General features: G+C 44.2%; 2 protein-coding genes across 2 annotated transcripts; one reads left to right on the top strand and one right to left on the bottom strand.

Moving 5' to 3' along the window:
- The first annotated feature begins 302 nt into the window (after window positions 1-302).
- On the top strand, window positions 303-2,807 carry LOC147990269 (mediator of RNA polymerase II transcription subunit-like protein). Its single transcript, XM_087514793.1, has 3 exons — window positions 303-568; window positions 855-967; window positions 2,375-2,807. Exons 1-3 carry the CDS (start codon window positions 376-378, stop codon window positions 2,507-2,509), a joined length of 441 nt encoding a protein of 146 aa, XP_087370919.1. The 5' UTR covers window positions 303-375; the 3' UTR covers window positions 2,510-2,807.
- A 317-nt stretch (window positions 2,808-3,124) lies between these two features.
- On the bottom strand, window positions 3,125-6,625 carry U1A (spliceosomal protein U1A). The gene is made up of 5 exons (XM_087514787.1): window positions 6,403-6,625; window positions 5,667-5,839; window positions 4,950-5,043; window positions 4,106-4,197; window positions 3,125-3,637 (listed from the first exon to the last, which is right to left on the bottom strand). Exons 1-5 carry the CDS (start codon window positions 6,503-6,505, stop codon window positions 3,350-3,352), a joined length of 750 nt encoding a protein of 249 aa, XP_087370913.1. The 5' UTR covers window positions 6,506-6,625; the 3' UTR covers window positions 3,125-3,349.
- Between the last annotated feature and the right edge of the window lie 15,106 nt (window positions 6,626-21,731).

Below are 21,731 nucleotides of genomic sequence, written 5' to 3'. Positions count from 1 at the left end.
AGTGTGGGCTTGTGCTAGTGGGCCTAGCCATTGCGCGAATGGCCACGTGCATGAGGAGCTAATCGACCGGCCAAAGACCGATTAAAATTATTTTCCTTAAATTTTGCTTTGCATTGTAGTTGGCATTGTCCTGCTTTTGTGTGTGTGTGTGTGTGTGGGGGGGGGGGGGGGGGGGGGGGTTGATCAGTTCCAGTAAAACTTGTACTGTACTGTATTGGGAGAAAAACATCAAAAGTTCTTCTCTGCTCCTGCTGTTTTAGCACAAACTTTCTTTATCGTCACAGCCGTCCATCCTCCAACGAACGGGCGATATCTTCGCCTAACCGAACCGGGGGTTCCAAAGGATTTCGCGATCCCCATCTCCCCGTCTCTCCCATGGCAGAGCCGCCGCCGCCCCCGTCGCAGTCGCCGGCGCAGACGCCGCCGCCCACGCAGCAGCAGACGCCCGCGGCAACCGCGCGGGATGAAATGATGGCGTGCGTGGCTGCGCTGGAGGCGGCGCTGCTGCCGTGCCTCCCCGCGCGCGAGCTGCAGGCCGTCGACCGCTCCCTCCAGTCCTCCCACCAGAGTACGAATCCTCTCTCGCCGTCCTCCCTTCTCCTCCCCCTCTTGTCGATCCGAGCGGCCATGTTTCGGGCCAAGATTCGTCTTCTTGGTTGGTCACTGGCCCCGCTCTCCCCTCGCGCGCGACAGGTGTTCGTTTTAGGGATTATCTTGTGATTGGCCTATTTGATTCCCGGTAGATTAGATATCAGGTGCTTAGACTAGAGCAATTTGTGTATCTGTAGTTCCGACTGCTGTGTTACTTACTAGTGCCAAATTGGAGATGATGACTGTGGTTTTGCTGTGGACAGTTGATGTCGAGAGGCACGCCAGGGATTTCATGGAGGCAGCCAAGAAGCTTCAGTCTTGCTTCATCGACATGCAGCGCGAGGACCAACCAACAAACGAAGAACTGCTTCGTAAGGTGTGATTCTTCAGCTAGATCCTTCACTTGGGATCACTTCATTGCTTTCTGTGGATATGTACATGATTCTGTGTGTTAGGGGAGAGACAGTGGTGATTGGAGTTGTCCTGGGATCTCTAGGAATAAACCTATAACGTTCTCTTGCATTGCTGCTACTAGGCAGAGGGTGGGCGAGGTTTGGCACACCATAGTGGCGTGATAGGTGGGAGGTGACTCCTGAGTTGGAATGGCTAGGGAGAGGGTGGTAAAAGGAATGCAATCGGTTTTGGTTTAATTTCATTGGTAGTATTCTCGACACGAGTTGATCAACCCATAATCCAACCCTTATGATTGTTGGTGGTCCTTAAAAATAACTAATTTGAACGATAAACTTTTACTATTATCAACTAATATTAATGGCCTATTTGGATAAGGCAGTAGTCTCAAGCACAGCATGGCAGGTGCTGAAGATACGCCGCAAGCGGGCTTTAAAAGCAAGGCAGCGAATTGAATTTTCAGAGAGGGGATTTTGAGTTTTTGTTATTTGGTACTACCTCTCTTGAACTGCAAAAACGTCTTACATTAAGTTACAGAGAGAGTAGTAGTTTCTTGCATGAGTTTATCAGCTAGGAATTGATGGGGGAGTGATTATACAGTCGACATTGATAGCCGTCCGATCAATATCTTCTCATCCCTTGGGACGAATTCCGATGTTCAGATCGGATGGTTCTAAGCATTGACTTAAAGAGTTATTTCTCAGTTGCCCGAGAAACTGCAAAAGCATTTATTATTATCTTCTGGTAACATGTTTGTTTGAAGAAAATTATATTTGGTACTACGGGCACCATTGTAAAAGCAGTTCTAATTGTAATCTGACCTCACTTTCACTTCTATGAAAAAGCATAGGTATGTGAATAGGGAGCATAATGTTTGTGCTTGAGGAGCTTGATGCAACGCTTTTGTGCTACTATTTGTGCACTGCAGAAGTATATAATTTTTATGAAAAAATATCATGATGTATGTTTGCAGGGAGCGTAATTTTTGTGATTGGGTGACTTGATGCAATGCTTTTGTGCTATTCAGCCTCAGTTCCGTACTATTAAATGATATAAAAATTAACACAGTTAGACAGATTCAGAAGTGAAGAATCTTAAGAAACCAGTAGCCTTCTTAAAATTATTTTTTGCTTGAAAATAAAACAAAAATGGTTTCCCACATGAATATGCAATTATGTTGAGACGGGTACAATTAAACACTTCACAGGCCTTATTTATTTGTCCCCCTAAAAGGCAGGCTTTGTTTATTCTGTATATTATCTTGTACTAAGTACCTGGAAGTTGAGAAAAGTCATATGCAGTATGGCCTTGAAGCTTAATAGGTAAATACTAAATTGCCAACTCTGAACGTATTTTCATGTTTGAGCTGCAGGAGATTACTACAATGGAGGAAGAACTGAAGACTAAGTCTGAGCTCATTGCCAAGCACAAGAGTCTCATTGAAGGGTGGCAGAAAGAACTAAAGGACCAGCTGGGCAAGCACAACACTGAGCTCGAAAGAGTTTGATTCCGCCATGTACATTTCCTATTTCGACCAGAATGGCCATGAAATTCTGTGTGGCTGAATGTTAGTCGTCCCTGGAAAAATTCTGTCAGCCAAGAGACAAACCAGCATAACTAATGTTTAGGATCTAACCAGTCAAATTGTTCATCAGTGTCTTGTTTCGTTGTGGAACATGTAATTTTTTCTATCTGTTTGGTTACCAGTTTGGGGCAAATTTGTCATGCAAAACATGTACTCGAAAGTTAAAAGCAATCTATATACTAGCTAATTGTCTCTGCATTGCAGCGAGGCATATAACTTACCCCCACCATATTCTAATGGTTCAACGCCAGTCATGTCCAACATATAACTTACACCCGTCATGTTCTAGATTTTTGGTAAAGATTTGATTTGAGTATGTGTAGAGGATGGCACGGAAAGTTTTGATTTAGTTATGTTTTCATAGGATTTTAATTGATTGAATTTAATGTAGGACATGGTTTTGTTAAGATTTGAGTTAACAGTATGACAAGGAAAGGAAAATTATGGTTGTCATGTTCTACAGAAACAATTGTCATCACAAACATCAACATAATACTCGAAGCTCAGGTTTATGGTTGTGAGGAACTTGTGGAAAAATAGCGACAAAAGTAGGAAATGGTTATTAGACGGAATTGGCAACATATGATTTGACAAAAGATTATCACAACGATGCCAAACCCAAATACATGACTGAAAATAGCTTCCAAGCATGGACGCATTAATTTACTGGATGATGTAGTCTACCTTACATGTGAAGAAAATCTACCAAATGGTGCAAAAACAGGGCTACAACATTAATTCAAGTCAATACAGCTCATCAAGTTACTTCTTCGCATATGTGATGCGCATTGGGTTCTCTTTGATTTTGAAACCCTGAAGAAGGTTCATGGCTGCGGTTGCCTGCCCCTCGTCTCCATACTCCACGAAAGCGATACCGGGCTTCGCTTCGATCATCCGCACTTCCTTGAACCCGGGGTACTGGCAGAAGAACATCTGCAGCATCAAAGCGGTCGCGTCGTGTGGGAGTTCTTGGACGAAGAGAATGTTGTTTGGTACAATAATCTCTGGCATCATGACCTTCGGTCCCGCACCAAAAGGTAGCTGAGAGAGCTGCACAAGAAAAAGTCAAGCCAGTAATGATGTGAAGAAAACTAATTACAGAATAAACGTGGAAAGATGCCCAGTCATAGTACTGGGCGTATATATGATAGTAAGCAAACTTTGCACTAAGTCTGAGTCATGACTATTCCCTGCTAAATCTCAAGCTATTTCTCGAAGCAAAGTGAATCGCCTTAATATGTTGAATGCCAATTTTACTTACATAATTATGCAAGCAGGAATCACTGGCTTGCAGACATACAAACTCCATTCCCAAAATAGAACAACAAAACAGCAGGCAGGATGTCTAGCAAAGAAGTTAAAAGGAGATTGTGTATGTGAACACAAAGCAAAGAAGAATGGAGCTTGGAAAACATGGTCACAAGAACATATTCCATCGTTCATATGCAACAACAAAAACCTCTACGCAACAGAAAATGAATAAATAAGAACATTTCTAATCAATTCTACAGCACTTACCGGCGGAGCCCCATAAGCACCAGGATAGGCATGCATGCCCACGCCAGCCTGGTTAACATCATGGTGCTGCTCACGCTTCTGCTTCTTCTCAGCTGCATTATCAAAGAACAAGGCAGACTAAGTTTTGCTCGTGAATTTAAAAGGATGCCAAGTTGCCATAATCTCGTATAAAAAACCAGCAAAATAAGTAGTACCTCCCAGTACGAAGCAACTCTATCAACAAAGTGTGTAAAGCTAAATACAGTGAATTGAACAGATATCTGATATTTAGACCTGGCGACGACTGCTTTATTGATCTTTTGCTTCTATTCAAATTAATACTGGTACTCTCGTAGAAGTAACAGTAAGTGCAAGAACAGAATAAAAGAAATTTTGTTTTTAGATTATCTGGATTTTTTAGGCGAATGAGTGCATCTATTGAGCTTAGTTGCAAAATCTGCATATACCACCTAAGAAAAATGTTTAAATGGGGGACTGAAGACTGGAATCAAGGACCGCAAAAGGTCTGATTCTTGCTGTTTTAAACATTTTAGCAGTAATGTATGCCCCACTACATGTGCAGAGGAAAAGTGAAAACTATGATAATGTATTAGTAGTGACACCAATACCTCCTCAAGTCAATTTATTAACCTGTTATAAACAACAATCCATGGCTACGTGCAACAGAGTCCATCTCCAGCACATCTTTCAGTTAAGTTTTACAAAATATATTGAACATACCGTGCTAACAAATGGCAAGCTACGTGTCCAAACAAAATAAAGAAGTGCAAACCAAGATAAAGTTCCGAGGGGCCAAAGTAAAACCGCAAATGTAAAGGGGTATGCACATTAACCGGGATCTTACGTTTCTCATCATTCCTCTTCCTTTTTTCTCGAGGTACGAAAGTGCCATCAGCTTTTGCTACAACATCTGACTTGGTCTTGGCATATTGAATTTTCTGAAATCAAATAGACAAGATTTCATGAGTGACAAAAATACTACAGCTTCAGAAGTCAAAATGCAATGCAAAGGAGCAGATGAAAGAGCATATGTGCATGTGTGCAATAGTTAGTTAAGCAATTTGAACAACTCAAGTTTAGTTTGGTATTGACTAGACATGCCCAGTAAGGGACCTAGTATATACAAATAATATACTCCCTCTGTATCAAAATATAAGACGTTTTTTTCCGCTAAGCACAACAAGCTTATATTTTGGTACGGAGGGAGTGTCATCTAAGCACAAACAAGCTAGATTATAGACCACCTAGGCAGTAATGTTGCTTAGAACAAACCGCTTCAATAGAAAGAATTGAATAAGCTTAAATGCTAGATTATGTTAGACAAACCATAACATTATGACATAATTGCAAGCAGTAGAGATGCTCTTTTTTCTGTTGAGATGGTATTCATAAACCCAATACGCTTGGCTAACAACACTACGAACAACAGGATATAGTAACATATCTAAAAAAAACAGGATATAGTAACATATCTCAAAAAAAAACAGGATATAGTAAGAATCAGATCAGATCAAATTATGGGACAAGCAAAGCTGTAACACCAATTCAGCTGTAAACTCACCATGGGTTTGTCATAGAAGGGAAAATCTTGCATCCTCTTCAAAGCCTCAGTTGCTGATGCAACATCTTCGAACACAACCCATGCCTGCCCTTTATGCTTCAAAGTCTTGAAAGCAAGCACCTCAATGATTTTCCCAAACTGGGAGAAAACGGCATTGAGGGACTTCTTAAGTGCTGTAAAGAATTCAGCAAATTATATTAGTCAGCCGCATCGGTTCCAAAAAGTAAAACTAAATAAGGCTCAGCAGAAATCTGTAACGACTGTAACGACTTCAAAATTCAGAGATGCAGTACAGGGTATGCAATTGCTGTTTTTCTTCGGTAAACTGGAGAATGTAATCTTACTTTCATGACCCAGATTCGATTCTATTAGCTCGGTACATCAAACAAAGAGGACTACCCTCGGATTAAGCAGACCGCCAGATCTCTAACACCAGCACACGCTAAACCACTAATCCGCGAGATATCTGCGGCACTTCTCCACGAGACAACGACTACCTCCGCCGGAAAACAGCCGGGCTTGGCACACGGAATTTCATTAGCGGGCACCAACGTGTCTGGCAAAACGTGTCCTGGAGAAGCGCCGAGATTTCCACCGGGCCAGCGCAGAGGAACAACGGCGAGCCAGAGGTAGCGAATACATTACACGGGAAAGAAGAAATCCGCGAGAATCTCCCTAGGGTTTAGACAAGGGGGGCGCGGAGGAAGGCGAGAGGGCTCAAGCAGGGGAAAGATACCTTCGAGTTTGATCTTCTCGTTGAGGTTATTGATGTAGATGGTCACGTTCGGCTGGACGCCGTTCGCCTCCCCGCCGCCGCCGGCCGCCGCCTCGCCGCTCATATCCTCGTCGCGCAGCCGCCGCTCGAGAGCCTTCTTCTCTTTCTAGCCTCCGGACCCCTCCGTGTCCTCTCTCGCTCTTTTTTTTTTCTGAGGGACGTCTTCTCTTCTATTTTCTCGGGTTGGGCCTTCATGTCTTAATATCGCTTCAAAAGAGGCTTGACGTGTGGGCCCGTTGGTTCGGCAAACATCAGATCTGGGGGAGCGACTTCTTTTTTTAGATGAACTAGGGACTTTATTAAAACTCGATGACGTTCGGAATACAAATAATGTCTGGTAAGCACTCTAGCCACATGTGGCGATCCACTGACAGTGAAACAGCTGCCTTAACTAAATCACGAGCTTCAAAATTACATTCTCTAGCTCAAACTCGAAAGTAACTTCCCTGAAGTCGCTGCTCTGAAACATCTTTTTTTTAGGTGTTGCTCTGAAACATCTGGGGCATTGTAGCAAGACCAGAACTCCGAAATCACTAATTAAGAAGTACTCATTGTAAAGAACACTCTACTTTTCCAAGTCGCGACAAGTGGCGTATATGCAGTGCGTCACTTGTCGCAACATGGGAGTTTTCCTTTTTTCGTAGATTCATTTATTTAAAATGTTTTATCTCTTAAACCGTGCGTCCAAATTTCGAACCGTTTTCATCATTGGATTTCTCGCGTCGAGATCTTCAAAACTAAATTCCATGTTGATAGGTTTTGACGAACTTTTTTTCATGAAAAAAATCGGACGAAAAAAACAGGGCGAAAAAACCGAACCAGGAGCACGGTTTTTTCCCTTTCCGAAAAAGGCACACCCGTGCCTCTCGCGAAATCACAACCATGCCTCTCGTGAAAGTAAAACTGTGACTTTCGTGGAAGGAAAAAAATAGAAAACGCGTTTTTTTCGTTTCTGAGAGGCACGGCCGTGACTCTCGCGAAGGCACAACCGTGCCTCTCGCGAAAGCAAAACCGTGACTCTCGCGAAAGAAAAAAAAACAAAAAACGCGTATTTTTTTCCTTTCCTAGAGGCACGGCCATGACTTTCGCGAAAGCACAACCGTGTCTCGCAAAAGCAAAACCGTGACTCTCACGAAAGAAAGAAAAAAGAAAACACGTTTTGTTTTTCCCTTTCCTAGAGGCACGGTCGTGACTTTCGCGAAAGCACAACCGTGCCTCTCGCGGAAGCAAAACCGCGACTCTCACGAAAAAAACAGAAAACACGTTTTGTTTTTCCCTTTTCCGAGAGGCACGGCCGTGACTCTCGCAAAAGCACAACCGTGCCTCTCACGGAAGCAAAACCGTGACTCTCGCGAAAGAAAAAAAAACAGAAAACGTGTTTTTTCGTTTCCGAAAAGCACGGCCGTGACTCTCGCTAAAGCACAACCGTGCCTCTCGCGGAAGAAAAATCGTGACTTTCGCGAAAGGAAAATAAAAGAAAACGCGTTTTTTCGTGCAAAAAATTTATTATTTTTGATCGAAAAGCTAAGAAAGACGAGGGAAAACCAAAACGTCGAAAAAACCCCGAAAAAAAACCGTTTAAAAAGCCGAAAACGCGTGCGGAAAAAAATCCGAAGGGAGCATCCAGAGCGCGACACGTGGCGAATGGCTGAGAGCGCGCCAAATGGCGCTAATCGTTGCGAGGCTCCCGAAGAAGCGCTCGTTAACTAGTTGCTCCCCCAGAACTCTTGCCTGAAACGGGCGACAATGGGCCGGCCAAGTACGCTGGAGGTCCACAGGCCTTAAGCGCTCTCTTTCTTTCACATTTGTTCTTGCTTTTTTTGCTTTGCTTTTTAAATTTTGTTTACATTCAAAAAATTTCTAAACATATATATTATAAAAATGAAATTACATAATATTTTGAATAAATGTTAATATGCATAAGCGTGTATAGAATATACAAAAAACGTACAATGTATATGGAAAAAAATAAAACAGGTGTCCAATTGCCGGGCGGCTAGCGATCCACTTTTTCAGGCGGCTCTCTTCCCGTGCGTCTTCCCTCACCGCCGCCGGCAGTCTCCGCCAGGCTTGCCCGCGCGGCTGACGGCGGCGGCGGGGCTCCGTTCCTGTACACGCAGACGCCTTGTGACCCAATAATGGCTGGTATGATGCAGCGGCGGCAGTGGTTCATGGCTGAGCACGGACAGCAACGGGCCTTCCCAATCCTTGATGGTGTTGTTTGCAGCAGGCGCACAAGCCACGGAGGAAAGGGAGGGGAGCTGGCACCGCCAGTCTGCCACCATGTCCCTTGATCTGGAGAGCCTGCTTATCGAGCCGGGGCTAGCAATGCTTCCAGAGGCTCCCTTCGGTGTCGGGGTGCGGTAGCAATGCAGCAGTTGCTGCGTCCATCACCCGCGCCGCGACGGGGATGTGGCGATGCCTATGTAGCAGATGTCGAGGTGATCGCACCTGATCTAGCTCGTGCTGCTGGGCACTATCGGTTGGGCTTGGCTAGCTGTCATTGCCACCATGGACGCGGCATCTGCTGGACAATGGTCGCCGGAAGGGCTCGGACCTTCAAATCCAGCAAGATTCGCGATCTGCATCACTAACGGCGATGCATAACTGCGGTCGTGTCCTCCACGTAGGAGTAATCTGCTGCCACATGAGATGATAATGGTAGTGGTGGCATGTGGTGATGTCGTCTCATGCAGATCGTTCATCAGCTGTCACTTGTGAGGATGGTGCAGGTGCGCCAGATCATCCCGACCTCAGGATTTGGGCGGTGCATGTGACCATCCTCCCTCGTCTAAGTATGCTTCTTGTTGTGCTGCTGGGATTGTGGAACGTGGAGGAGATAATTTAGGATGACTTCGGTTGGGTGGTGCTTCTCGAGCACCCGGTCTCGAGCTCCAGGGTGAAAACCCTAAGTCTGACCTTAGTTGGTTAGAGCAACTCTAGCAGACCCCGCAAAACGTCCCGGCCTGCAAAATAACCGCCAAATTGCGGGTCGGGGCCAGAAAATCTGCACGAGCAGACCCCGCATCCCGCCACGACCCGCAATTTTTTTTGCGGGGCGCGGCAAATCTTCTCCCCCAACCTCTATCTTCGCGGGCTGGGAGGCCGACCCGAGCTCAACCCCTATCCCGCGCGAGATTTGGCGGGAGGGACATTTCCGCGCGGCCCTTCCCGCTCCCCGCACCCTCCGGCACCATTGCCCCCACTCTGCAAGCTCCGACTGCTCTTCCCCAGCCGTCCGTCGCCGCCATGGATGCCCCCCTGCTGTCCCCCGTCACCGTCGAGGTCGACCACACCCCTTCCGCTCGGGCGGATCTCGTCGCCGGCCAAGTTGGCCCCGCCGCCGTCGCCCAAGCCCAAGCCGCGCCTGCCCGCAAGTGGCAGGGCAACATTGTCGTGCAGGGCGGGAATCCGGCCGCCCCCACCGCGATGGCCCGCACTCTGGGCGCCAACGCGGCAACGCGATCCCGGCCAGCGGCGGAGAAGGTCGGCAAGGTCGCGGGCGTAAAGCGGAGGAAGGTTCCGGCTTCAAAGAAGCCACCTTCTTCAACCTCTCGCTCCATCCCGCCGCAAGGAGGTGCTCCGGCGATGCCGTTCAACGGTGCCGCTCCCCCTGCGAGCGAGGTGTTGGACGAAATGGCCGGAAGGTATGCGCCTTCGGTCTTGGCGATTCCCTTTCATTTTTTGCCATTATTCTCGATAGCGTGTGACTTGTTATCGTTCGCTACAGCGGTGGTTCGAACAATGGAACAACCGAGTTCATGAACTTGTTGGACACGAACGCGGTTGACATTGATCAAGCCCCTTTTGAACCATTCAAGTACAATGAAATAGAGGCCGGCGTGGATGATCATGATTGTGCGGACGAATTGGAGGAGATCGAAGCGGAAGCGTTTGAGCAATGGCAAGAAAAAACTAGGAAAAGCATAAGATCGAAGAACTACACAATCTTGGAAGATCAAGCTTTGATTCAAGCATGGAGTGCGGTGTCTCTTGATGCATGCACGGGTACATCTCAAACTTCCAAGAGATATTGGCAAAGGATCGAAGATCAATACTTTCGCATTATGGCAAAGTATCTCAATAGGACTCCACGCACATTTCGGTCGCTTCAAGGGCGTTGGGAGAACATCAAGCCTATGTGCAGCCGTTGGGCAGCTTGCTTGGAGCAAGTACGCAATGCACCTCCAAGTGGCACCGTGGAGTCCGACTATGTGAGTTTGTTTTGCCTTTGTTCAAATTGTGCATCATCATATTGCATCATGAGAAGTGATTGGATCACTTTGTTCACATTGTGTAGGAAAAAATTGCTCAACATAGATACAAGGACATGGAAGCTTCGGAAGGCAAAATTTTCAAACTAGAGCATTGTTGGGAGTTGCTCCAAAAGTGCAAGAAGTGGAAGTTGATCAACAAAGAATCCCCACCAAAGAGAGGCTCACTTACAAACATGGATGAAGATGAGGAGGATGATGGCCCAAGAAATTTGCACAAGCCCGATGGTGACAAGAAGACCAAGGAGAAAATGAAGAGAGAGCAAGAAGCATCAAGCTTGAGGGAGAAGATTGATGCCATGTTGCAATCCAACGAGTCGATGTTGTTGAAATCGTTGGAGATCAAGAAAGAGTTGGCCGAGAAGAAGGCGAAGGAGAAGCAAGAAAAGTGGCAGTTGCTCAAGGAAGAGGGGCTACGCAAAGCTGCCATCGAGGAGAGAAGAGCACGAGTCGCCGAAAACAAATCTATGTCCATGTTGCTCGCTGAAGAGAATAAGTTCATGTCAATGAACCGCAATGACATGGACGACCTCACCAAAACATGACATGATATGGCAAGGAGGGAAATCTTGAAGAGAAGAATGGTGGCGTCGGCCGGTTCGTGCTACAGTTCCGGTGATGTTTGCTCCGCTCCATATGGTGGCAATGTGGATGATTTCGGTGCGGGAGTTGGAACAAGCGCGGAGGTGGATTCGGTGGCGCTGATGAACTCCAAGGTGGACTTGATGGCGCGGAGTGAAGATCGATCAAGATGATGCCGGACATGGGCGCAAACCTTTTGCAGGGCCCTCTTTTGCGTTAGCCGTAATGAACTTGGCTTCTATTTACGCGTGAAACTATTTGTGTCGTTTGAATTTGAACTTGTTTGTGAAATCCTATGTCAAATGCGAGATTTGCAGTTTATCTGTTTGCGGGTCGTCACGGTTGTGTCCGAGCAGAACCCGCATAGCCGACCCGTAAAAAAGCATATTCCGCGAATATACTTTTTTACGGATCCGTTTGCGGGGTTTGCATCTGTGCCAGCCCGCGCCGACCCACAAAAGCTGTTTTGCGCGAACTGCAAACGCGTTTTGCGGGCCGGTGTTTTGCGGGGTCTGCTAGAGTTGCTCTTATACCTAGCAATGGCGGTGTTTTTGCATCGTTATCTTGTTGAAGACATTGCTTGGAGTTTGCTCGGGCTTGATCTTCAGGGTGAAAACCCATGATCTGGCCTTTGGTGATGGATCCGGTGACGATGACACTTATGTGTCGTTTCCTTTTTAAAGGTGTTGCTTTTGGAGAACCCTTCTCGTAGTCCTTATGTTGTCAAAGAAAAGGTTGGTGTCGATGGTCGTTATTCTATATCGTCGATTGCTATTTTGATCACTTCAGGATTTTTCTTTTTCTTTCTTCACCTAGGCAGGGCTTCGGTCTTATATGACTTTGCTCTTTACCAACGTGATTCTTGTGTGTGTAGTGTTGGTTGTGTGCATCTTAGTTATGCAGATGTCGGGTGTGTGCTCATTGTGTTTGTATCAGTCGATGCTATATTATGAGTAAATAAAAAGCACCCTTTATCAAAAAGAAAATATGAAAAAATAGACATCAAAAAATATATATGAAAAATGGGTAAACATATATATAAAAAATCTGATGTATACAAAAAATATACATGATGTATGGAAAAAAGTATATATATTTAAAATGTTAATCATGTCCGAACCTACTTGTGATTGGATGGTTAGGAGAATAATGTTATCCCCAGCCCACCAGGTTTCAAATTCTAAACTTAGACATGGCGAAATCACTAATTAAGGAGTACTCGTTGCAAAGAACACTTCACTTTCCCAGGTCGCAACGTGGAAGTTTTCCTTTTTTTCGTAGATCCATTTATTCAAAACGTTTTATCTCTTAAACTGTGCGTCCAAATCTCGAACCGTTTTCACCATTGAATTCCTCGCGTCGAGATCTTCAAAATTAGATCCCATGTTGATAGGTTTTGACGAATTTTTTTTTCATGAAAAAAACCAGACGGAAAAAACCGGGCGAAAAAACCGAACCGGGAGCATGGTTTTTTTCCCTTTCCGACAGAGGCACGCCCGTGCCTCTTGCAAAATCACAACCATGCCTCTCGTGGAATCAAAACCGTGACTCTCATGTAAGAAAAAAAAACAGAAAACACATTTTTTTTCGTTTCCGAGATGCATGGCCGTGTCTCTCGCGAAAGCAAAACCGTGACTCTCATGAAAGAAAAAACAACAGAAAACACGTATTTTTTCCTTTTCTGAGAGGCACGGTCGTGACTTTCGCGTAAGCACAACCGTGCCTCCCGCGGAAGGAAAACCGTGACTCTCACGAAAGAAAAAAAATAGAAAACGCGTTTTATTTTTCCCTTTCCGAGAGGCACGACCGTGACTCTCGCGAAAGCACAACCGTGCCTCTCGCGGAAGCAAAACCGTGACTCTCGCGAAAGAAAAAAAAACAGAAAACACGTTTTTTTTCGTTTCCAAAAGGCACGGCCGTGACTCTCGCTAAAGCACAACGTGCCTCTCGCGGAAGAAAACCCGTGACTTTCGTGAAAGGGAAAAAAATGAAAACACGTTTTTTTGTGAAAAAAAATTCAAATTTTTTTTATCGAAAAGCTAAGAAAGACTGGAGCAAAACCAAAACGTCGAAAAAACCCGGGAGAAAAACCGTTTAAAAAGCCGAAAACGCGTGCGAAAAAAAAAATCCGAAGGAAGCGTCCAGAGCGCGACATGTGGCGAATGGCTGAGAGCGCGCCAAGTGGCGCTAATCGTTGCGAGGCTCCCGAAGGAGCGCTCGTTAACTAGTTGCTCCCTAGACATGGGTGCTCATATTTTTCTGAATTTATTCCAAGCCTTCTTACGATGTGCATTCAGTGAGAGGAGACGTTTCCATTAGCTACGAAAGCGTCTAAAATGATTTCGTCAATCTCAAAATGATGTATCAGCTCAGTCTTTCAAAAATGCTCATAGAATAGGTGTGCATGCTTGCATTTATAGAGATGAGCGTATGCACATATGAGTATCTGTATTTGTACTATGTTAAAAATATATTAAACATGTATTTAAAAATGTTGAATGTGTATAAAAAATGTCCATGATGTATAGGAGAAATGTACAATATGTACAAAAAAATTTTGACATAAGAAAAATGTAAAATACTGTACGTGTACTTAAAAAATGGTAAACCCATATAAGAAAAAAAATCTTATGTATTCGAAAAATGTGCAATCTTTATGAAAAAAGTAGACATTAAAATATATATCTTAAAAAAATGCTAATTATGTACTTTAAAAAATATTAAACATGTGTAACAAAAATGTTATTTATGTATACAAAAATGCACAATCAATATGAAAAAAGTAGACATCAAAACATATAGCTAAAAAAATGATAGTAATGTATTTGAAAAATATTTAACAAGTATAAAAAGTCCTTACTATATACAAAAAATGTACAATATACATGAAGAAAGTAGACCTCAAAACATATATGAAAAATGTTATTCATGTATTTTAAAAATAATAAGCATATATAAAACATGTTCGAGTTTTATGCAGAAAATGTACAATGTACATTAAATAAAAGTAAATATTAATGATATATATTTAAAAAATATTAATTCTGTATTTAAAAATGTTAAGCTTTTATATTTAAAAAATCCTGATGTATACGAAAAATGTGCATTGTGTGCAAAAAACAATTGTTGCCATTAAAAAAATGTTGACCTTGTGTTCAAAACATGTATTTAGGAAATAATGTACTTCATGTATTTAGAAAATGTTCAATTCTTAACAATATGTTTCATGTGTACACTAGAAACGTACATTATGTGCTGAAAAAAGTAAACATGTATTGAACAAAAAAGAAACCGATGAAAACCAACAAAGGAACACGGAGAAACGAAAGAAAACCAATAAAACCCAAAAAAACAAATGAAAAAAGAAAAGAAAACCAATAAAAACAATGAAAAGTGAAAAAGAAACAAAGAAAAATGGGGAAAACCAAAATAACAAAGAAAAAGAAACCCAATAAAAAACGAGAAATAAACAAAGGAACCAAAGAATCATAGAATAAAAATCAATGAAACCGAGATAGAAATGAAGAAAACCGAAAAGAAAGAAAGGAACAATAAGAAACAAAAAAAGAAAATCAAAGTAAAGCCGCCCCAAAACAAAAGAAGTAGTGAAAATCAAAGAAAACCAAATCAAAATAGTGGAAACAATGAAAACCAGAGAAAATTGAAGAAATCCGAAAAAATAAACCATTCGAAAAGAATGGTGAATACAATGCTAGAATGCCGAGCCGACCCAGTACTGTAGCGAGAGGAGAAATGCTTCACGTGAGGGGAGCGTTGATAGAGACCGAACCTCGATGGCGAGATCCGATCTGTTGTTGCAGCCCGATCTTTCACGACACTCCACCTTTAGTAGCAGCAACCTCTCGCCCGCGCACGCGATGTATACGAAGTAGAGGATTTTGAACCTTGTGGCCCAGCATGAGAAAATCAATCTCGACGAAGGTACTCACACGCAAAACAATTTCCACAAAAAAAAATCACAACACAAAGGTTTTCTAAATATCCCTTCAAAACTTGATACGGGTGTCTAGCCTGAAAAACACATCATGTCTATTTCATAAAAAATAACCTAACTATTACATCCACGCACCTTTGTTATAAATAATAACTTGAACCTAGCCTAAACCCCTCACGCACGCACACAACCTTGAAAAGAAAACAAATTAGTATAAAATATGAGAGTCCAATCCTTTTACATCTTAGATTGGATTTTCTACCTAGCTTAACCTTGTACGCCATCCTTCTTTCTGCCGGGCCCCATCCTATTTCCTGTAGAGATAAAAAACTCCAAGCATCAAGTCTCCTGGCTGTATCTATCTTGTAAGCCTTCTTGCATGGCAGGAACAAATATATTATACGCCGCTTGCCTTGTATTTGTAGTTATCAAACATACGTGATCTCTTTCTTATCTTGCAACTCCAAGAAAAGACCTTCCATGCAAAAACGCATGCATCACCTTGCTTCATACTAGTCCATCGTGTCAACTCCATGCTTGCTCCCCTACTCAGCACACGTGTAGTTTCATGATCAACAACAATTAGAGCTTTATCTTAAACAATATCAGTAGCATATTCCGACCATAGGTGTAGACTCTGTTTTGTCAGCAGTGACCATCATAGATAAATTACACACGGTCATATCATCATCTCCCCCTTGCAACGAAACCGTCCTCGGTTTCAAGTCAATCTCTTCAATAAGATTTTTATTTGCAGAATAAACGACGACCAGAAATTTTCAGGAGCTTCAAGCTTCTTCTTCTTTACTTCTGACGCGACTTGAGCAATATCCCGCTTCTTGCGATTATCCATATACGTCTATGATGTGTACGTATCAAGTGGTATGTATTTTCCTCCATGGGCAAAAGAAAATTCTCCAACTGAATGATATGTCAATTGTCTTTTATCTGTCCATGGTTTTCCTGACAGTATGGTACATGTATGCATGTGCATAGGAAGCACATCACACATGACCAGATCACCATATCCACATAAAGTGAACTGTACCTCGACGCGATCCATAATCTTGACAAACTTATCCTTCCACCAAAGCTCGTATGGTTCTGGATGTTCCATCAAAGGCAGGTTCAAAGCATCAACCATAGTCTGACTAACCAAATTCATACTGAAATAGAAATTCATCAACGTTGCACAACTCACCGGCCGACGCGCACACGGGTAAAGCATTGGTACCATGGCAAGGCATGCAATGGATCCTTCTCCACTAACATCATCATTTCCGAGCTACAATCTTTCCTCATGATAAAAAATTCAATAGAACTCGAAGAAAAATATTGTACCGTGAACAACCTTTGCTCTGAATACCAACTGATAGAAACTGAACCTCGATGGCGAGATCCGATCTGGTGCGGCCCGATCTTTCACGACACTCCACCTTTAGTAGCAGCAACCTCTCGCCCGCGCACGCGATGTGCACGAAGCAGAGGGTTTGAACGTTGCAGCCCAGCACGAAAAAACCAATCTCAACAAAGGTACTCATGCGTAAAACAATTTCCACAAAGAGAAATCGCAACATAGAGGTTTTCTAAAGATCCCTCCAAAACTTGATACGGCTGTCTATCCTGAAAAACACATCATGTCTATTTCATAAAAAATAACCTAACTATTACATCCACGCACCTTTGCTTTAAGTAACAACTTGAACCTAGCCTAAACCCCTAACACACGCACACAATTTTGAAAAGAAAACAAAATAGTATAGAATATAAGAGTCCAATCCTTTTACATCTTAGATTGGATTTTCTACCTAGCTTAACCTTGTACGTCATCCTTCTTTCTGACGGGCCCCATCCTATTTCCCGTAGAGATAAAAAAACTCCAAGCATCAAGTCTCCTGGCCGTATCTATCTTGTAAGCCTTCTTGCATGGCAGGGACAAATATATTATACGCCGCTTTGCCTTGTATTTGTAGTTACCAAACATACGTGATCTCTTTCTTATCTTGCAACTCCAAGAAAAGACCTTCCATGCAAGAACGCATGCATCACCTTGCTTCATACTAGTCCATCGTGTCAACTACATGAAGCAAATATGCCCTAGAGGCAATATTAAAGTTGTTATTTATATTTCCTTATATCATGATAAATGTTTATTATTCATGCTAGAATTGTATTAACCGGAAACTTAGTACATGTGTGAATATATAGACAAACAGAGTGTCACTAGTTTGCCTCTACTTGACTAGCTCGTTGAATCAATGATGGTTATGTTTCCTAACCATGGACATGAGTTGTTATTTGATTAATGGGATCACATCATTAGAGAATGATGTGATTGACAAGACCCATCTGTTAGCTTAGCACGATGATCGTTTAGTTTGTTGCTATTGCTTTCTCCATAACTTATACATGTTCCTATGACTATGAGATCATGCAACTCCCGAATACCGGAGGAACACTTTGTGTGCTACCAAATGTCACAACATAATTGGGTGATTATAAAGGTGCTCTACAGGTGTCTCCGATGGTGTTTGTTGAGTTGGCATAGATCGAGATTAGGATTTGTCACTCCGATTGTCGGAGAGGTATCTCTGGGCCCTCTCGGTAATGCACATCACTATAAGCCTTGCAAGCAATGTGACTAATGAGTTAGTTTCGGGATGATGCATTACAGAACGAGTAAGGAGACTTGCCGGTAACGAGATTGAACTAGGTATTGAGACACCGACGCTCGAATCTCGGGCAAGTAACATAGCGATGACAAAGGGAACAACGTATATCGTTATGCGGTTTAACCGATGAAGATCTTCGTAGAATATGTGGGAGCCAATATGAACATCCAGGTTTCGTTATTGGTTATTGACCGGAGAAGTGTCTCGGTCATGTCTACATAGTTCTCGAACCCGTAGGATCCGCACGCTTAACGGTCGGTGACGATCGGTATTATGAGTTTATGTGTTTTGATGTACCGAAGGTAGTTTGGATTCCCAGATGTGATCACGGACATGACGAGGAGTCTCAAAATGGTCAAGACATAAAGATTGATATATTGGACGGCTATATTCAGACACCGGAAGTGTTCGGGTGATTTCGGAGAAAACCGGAGTACCGGAGGGTTACCGGACCCCCCAGGAGAACTAATGGGCCACATGAAGGAACTATGCCCTATAGGGAATAATAAAGTTATTATTTATTTCCTTATTTCATGATAAATGTTTATTATTCATGCTAGAATTGTATTAGCCGGAAATATAATACATGTGTGAATACATAGATAAACATAGTGTCACTAGTATGCCTCTACTTGACTAGTTCGTTGATCAAAGATGGTTATGTTTCCTAACCATAGACATGAGTTGTCATTTGATAAACGGGATCACATCATTAGAAGAATGATGTGATTGAGTTGACCCATTCCGTTAGCTTAGCACTTGATCGTTTTTAGTTTACTGATATTGCTTTCTTCATGACTTATACATGTTCCTATGACTATGAGATTATGCAACTCCCGATTACCGGAGGAACACTTTGTGTGCTACCAAACGTCGCAACATAACTGGGTGACTATAAAGGTTCTCTATAGGTGTCTCCGATGGTGTTCGTGGAGTTGGCATAGATCAAGAATAGGATTTGTCACTCCGATTGTCGGAGAGGTATCTCTGGGCCCTCTCGGTAATGCACATCACTATAAGCCTTGCAAGCAATGTGACTAATGAGTTAGTTGTGGGATTTTGCATTACGGAACGAGTAAAGAGACTTGCCAGTAATGAGATTGAACTAGGTATTGAGATACCGACGATCGAATCTCGGGCAAGTAACATACCGATGACAAAGGGAACAACGTATGTTGTTATGCGGTTTGACCGATAAAGATCTTCGTAGAATATGTAGGAACCAATATGAGCATCCAGGTTCCGCTATTGGTTATTGACCAGAGACGTGTCTCGGTCATGTCTACATAGTTCTCGAACCCGTAGGGTCCGCATGCTTAAAGTTCTGTGACGATCGGTATTATGAGTTTTTGTGTTTTGATGTATTGAAGGTAGTTCAGAGTCCCGGATGTGATCACGGACATGACGAGGAGTCTCGAAATGGTCGAGACGTAAAGATCAATATATTGTAAGGTTATATTCGGACACCAGATGAGTTCTGGGGGTTATCAGATAAATACCGAAGAACCAGGAGGTTACCGGAACCTCCTGGGGGGTTATTGGGCCTTATGGGCCCAAGTGGAGGAAGAGGAGAGGCGGCCAGCTAGGGGCAAGCGGCCCCCCTAGCCCAAACCGAATTGGACTAGGGGGCCGGCCCCCCTTTCCTTCTTCTTATCCTCCCTTTCCTTCCCCTCTCCTACTAGGATAAGGAAAGAGGGGGGAATCCTACTTGGAGTAGGATTGCCCCCCTTGGGCGCGCCTCCTCCTCCTTGGCCGCCCCCTCCTCCTCTCCCTCCTTTATATACGGGGAGGGGGGCACCCCTTGGAGAGACAACAATTGATCTGTTGATCTCTTAGCCGTGTGCGGTGCCCCACCATAATCCACCTCGGTTGTATCGTAGCGGTGCTTAGGCGAATCCCTGCGACGATAGCTTCATCAACATCGTCACCACGCCGTCGTGCTAACAAAACTCTCCCTCGAGCTCTACTGGATCGTGAGTTCGCGGGACATCACCGAGCTGAACGTGTGCTGAACGCGGAGGTGCCGTACATTCGATGTTGAGGATCGGTCGATCGTGAAGACGTACGACTACATCAACCGCGTTGTTAGAATGCTTCCGCTTAACGGTCTACGAGGGTACGTGGATGACACTCTCCCCTCTCGTTGCTATGCATCACCATGATCTTGCGTGTGCGTAGGAACTTTTTTGAAATTACTATGTTCCCCAACACCACATGGGCCTTAGTCGAGAGAGAGAGGGCCGGCCAGGGCAGGCCGCACTCCCCCTCCCCGTCTGGTCCGAATTCGACTAGGAAGGGGGGGTGGCGCCCCCTTTCGTTCTCCCTCTCCTTCTTCCTTTCCCCCTCCTAGTAGGAGTAGGAAAGGGGAGTCCTACTCCTACTAGGAGGAGGACTCCTCCTCTCCTGGCGCGCCCCAAGGGCCGGCCGGCCTCCCCCCTTGCTCCTTTATATATGGGGGAGGAGGCACCCTAGGACACACAAGTTGATTGTTTCCAGCCGTGTGCGGTGCCCCCCTCCACCATAATCCACCTCGGTCATATCATAGTGGTGCTTAGGCGAAGCCCTGTTCCGGTAGCATCACCATCACCGTCATCACGCCGTTGTGCTGACGAAGCTCTCCCTCGACACTCTGCTGGATCGTGAGTTCGTGGGATGTCACCGAGACAAACGTGTGCAGGTCGCGGAGGTGCCGTACTTTCGGTACTAGGATCGGTCGATCATGAAGACGTACGACTACATCAACCGCGTTGTCATAATGCTTCCGCTTACGGTCTACGAGGGTACGTAGACAACACTCTCCCCTCTTGTTGCTATGCATCACCATGATCTTGCGTGTGCGTAGGAAATTTTTTCAAATTACTGCGTTCCCCAACACTACATGCTTGCTCCCCTACTCAACACACGTGTAGTTTCATGATCAACAACAATTAGAGCTTTATCTTGAACAATATCAGTAGCATATTCGATCATATGTGTAGACTCTGTTTTGTCAGTAGTGACCATCATAGATAAATTACACACGGTAATATCAAGCGTGCATCTCGCTATAAGGAATACCTTCTAGTTTGATCTTCTCGTTGAGGTTATTGATGTAGATGGTCACGTTCGGTTGGGCGTTGTTCGCCTCCCCGTCACCTCCTCCTCGCTCATATCCTCGTCACGCAAACGCCGCTCAAGAGCCTTCTTATTTCTAGCCTTCGGGTTTATTCGTGTCCTCTCTCATTCTTTTCTTTCTTCTAAGGGATGTCTTCTTTGCTATTTTTTCACATTGGGCTTTAATGTCTTAATCCCTCTTCAAAAGAGGCTTGTTGTTTGGACTTGTTGGGGAACACAGTAATTTCAAAAAAAAAATCCTACGCACACGCAAGATCATGGCGATGCATAGCAACGAGAGGGGAGAGTATTATCTACGTACCCTTGTAGACCGTAAGTGGAAGCGTTATGACAACGCGGTTGATGTAGTCGTACGTCTTCACGATCGACCGATCCTAGTACAGAAAGTACGTCACCTCCGCGATCTGCACACGTTCGGCTCGGTGAGTCCCATGAACTCACGATCCAGCAGAGTGTCGAGGGAGAGCTTCGTCAACATGACAACATGATGATGGTGATGATGATGCTACCGAAATAGGGCTTCGCCTAAGCACCGCTATGATATGATCGAGGTGGATTATGGTGGAGGGGGGCACCGCACACGGCTGGAAACAATCAACTTGTGTGTCCTAGGGTGCCCCCTGCCCCCATATATAAAGGAGCAAGGGGGGAGGCCGGCCGGCCCTTGGGGCGTGCCAGGAGAGGAGGAGTCCT

The sequence above is a fragment of the Triticum urartu genome, chromosome 1A (genome assembly GCF_056163025.1).
Source record: "Triticum urartu cultivar PI428250 chromosome 1A, HENAU_Tu73, whole genome shotgun sequence".
NCBI classification, from domain to species: domain Eukaryota; kingdom Viridiplantae; phylum Streptophyta; class Magnoliopsida; order Poales; family Poaceae; genus Triticum; species Triticum urartu.
This window is presented reverse-complemented; position numbering and strand designations above follow the sequence as displayed.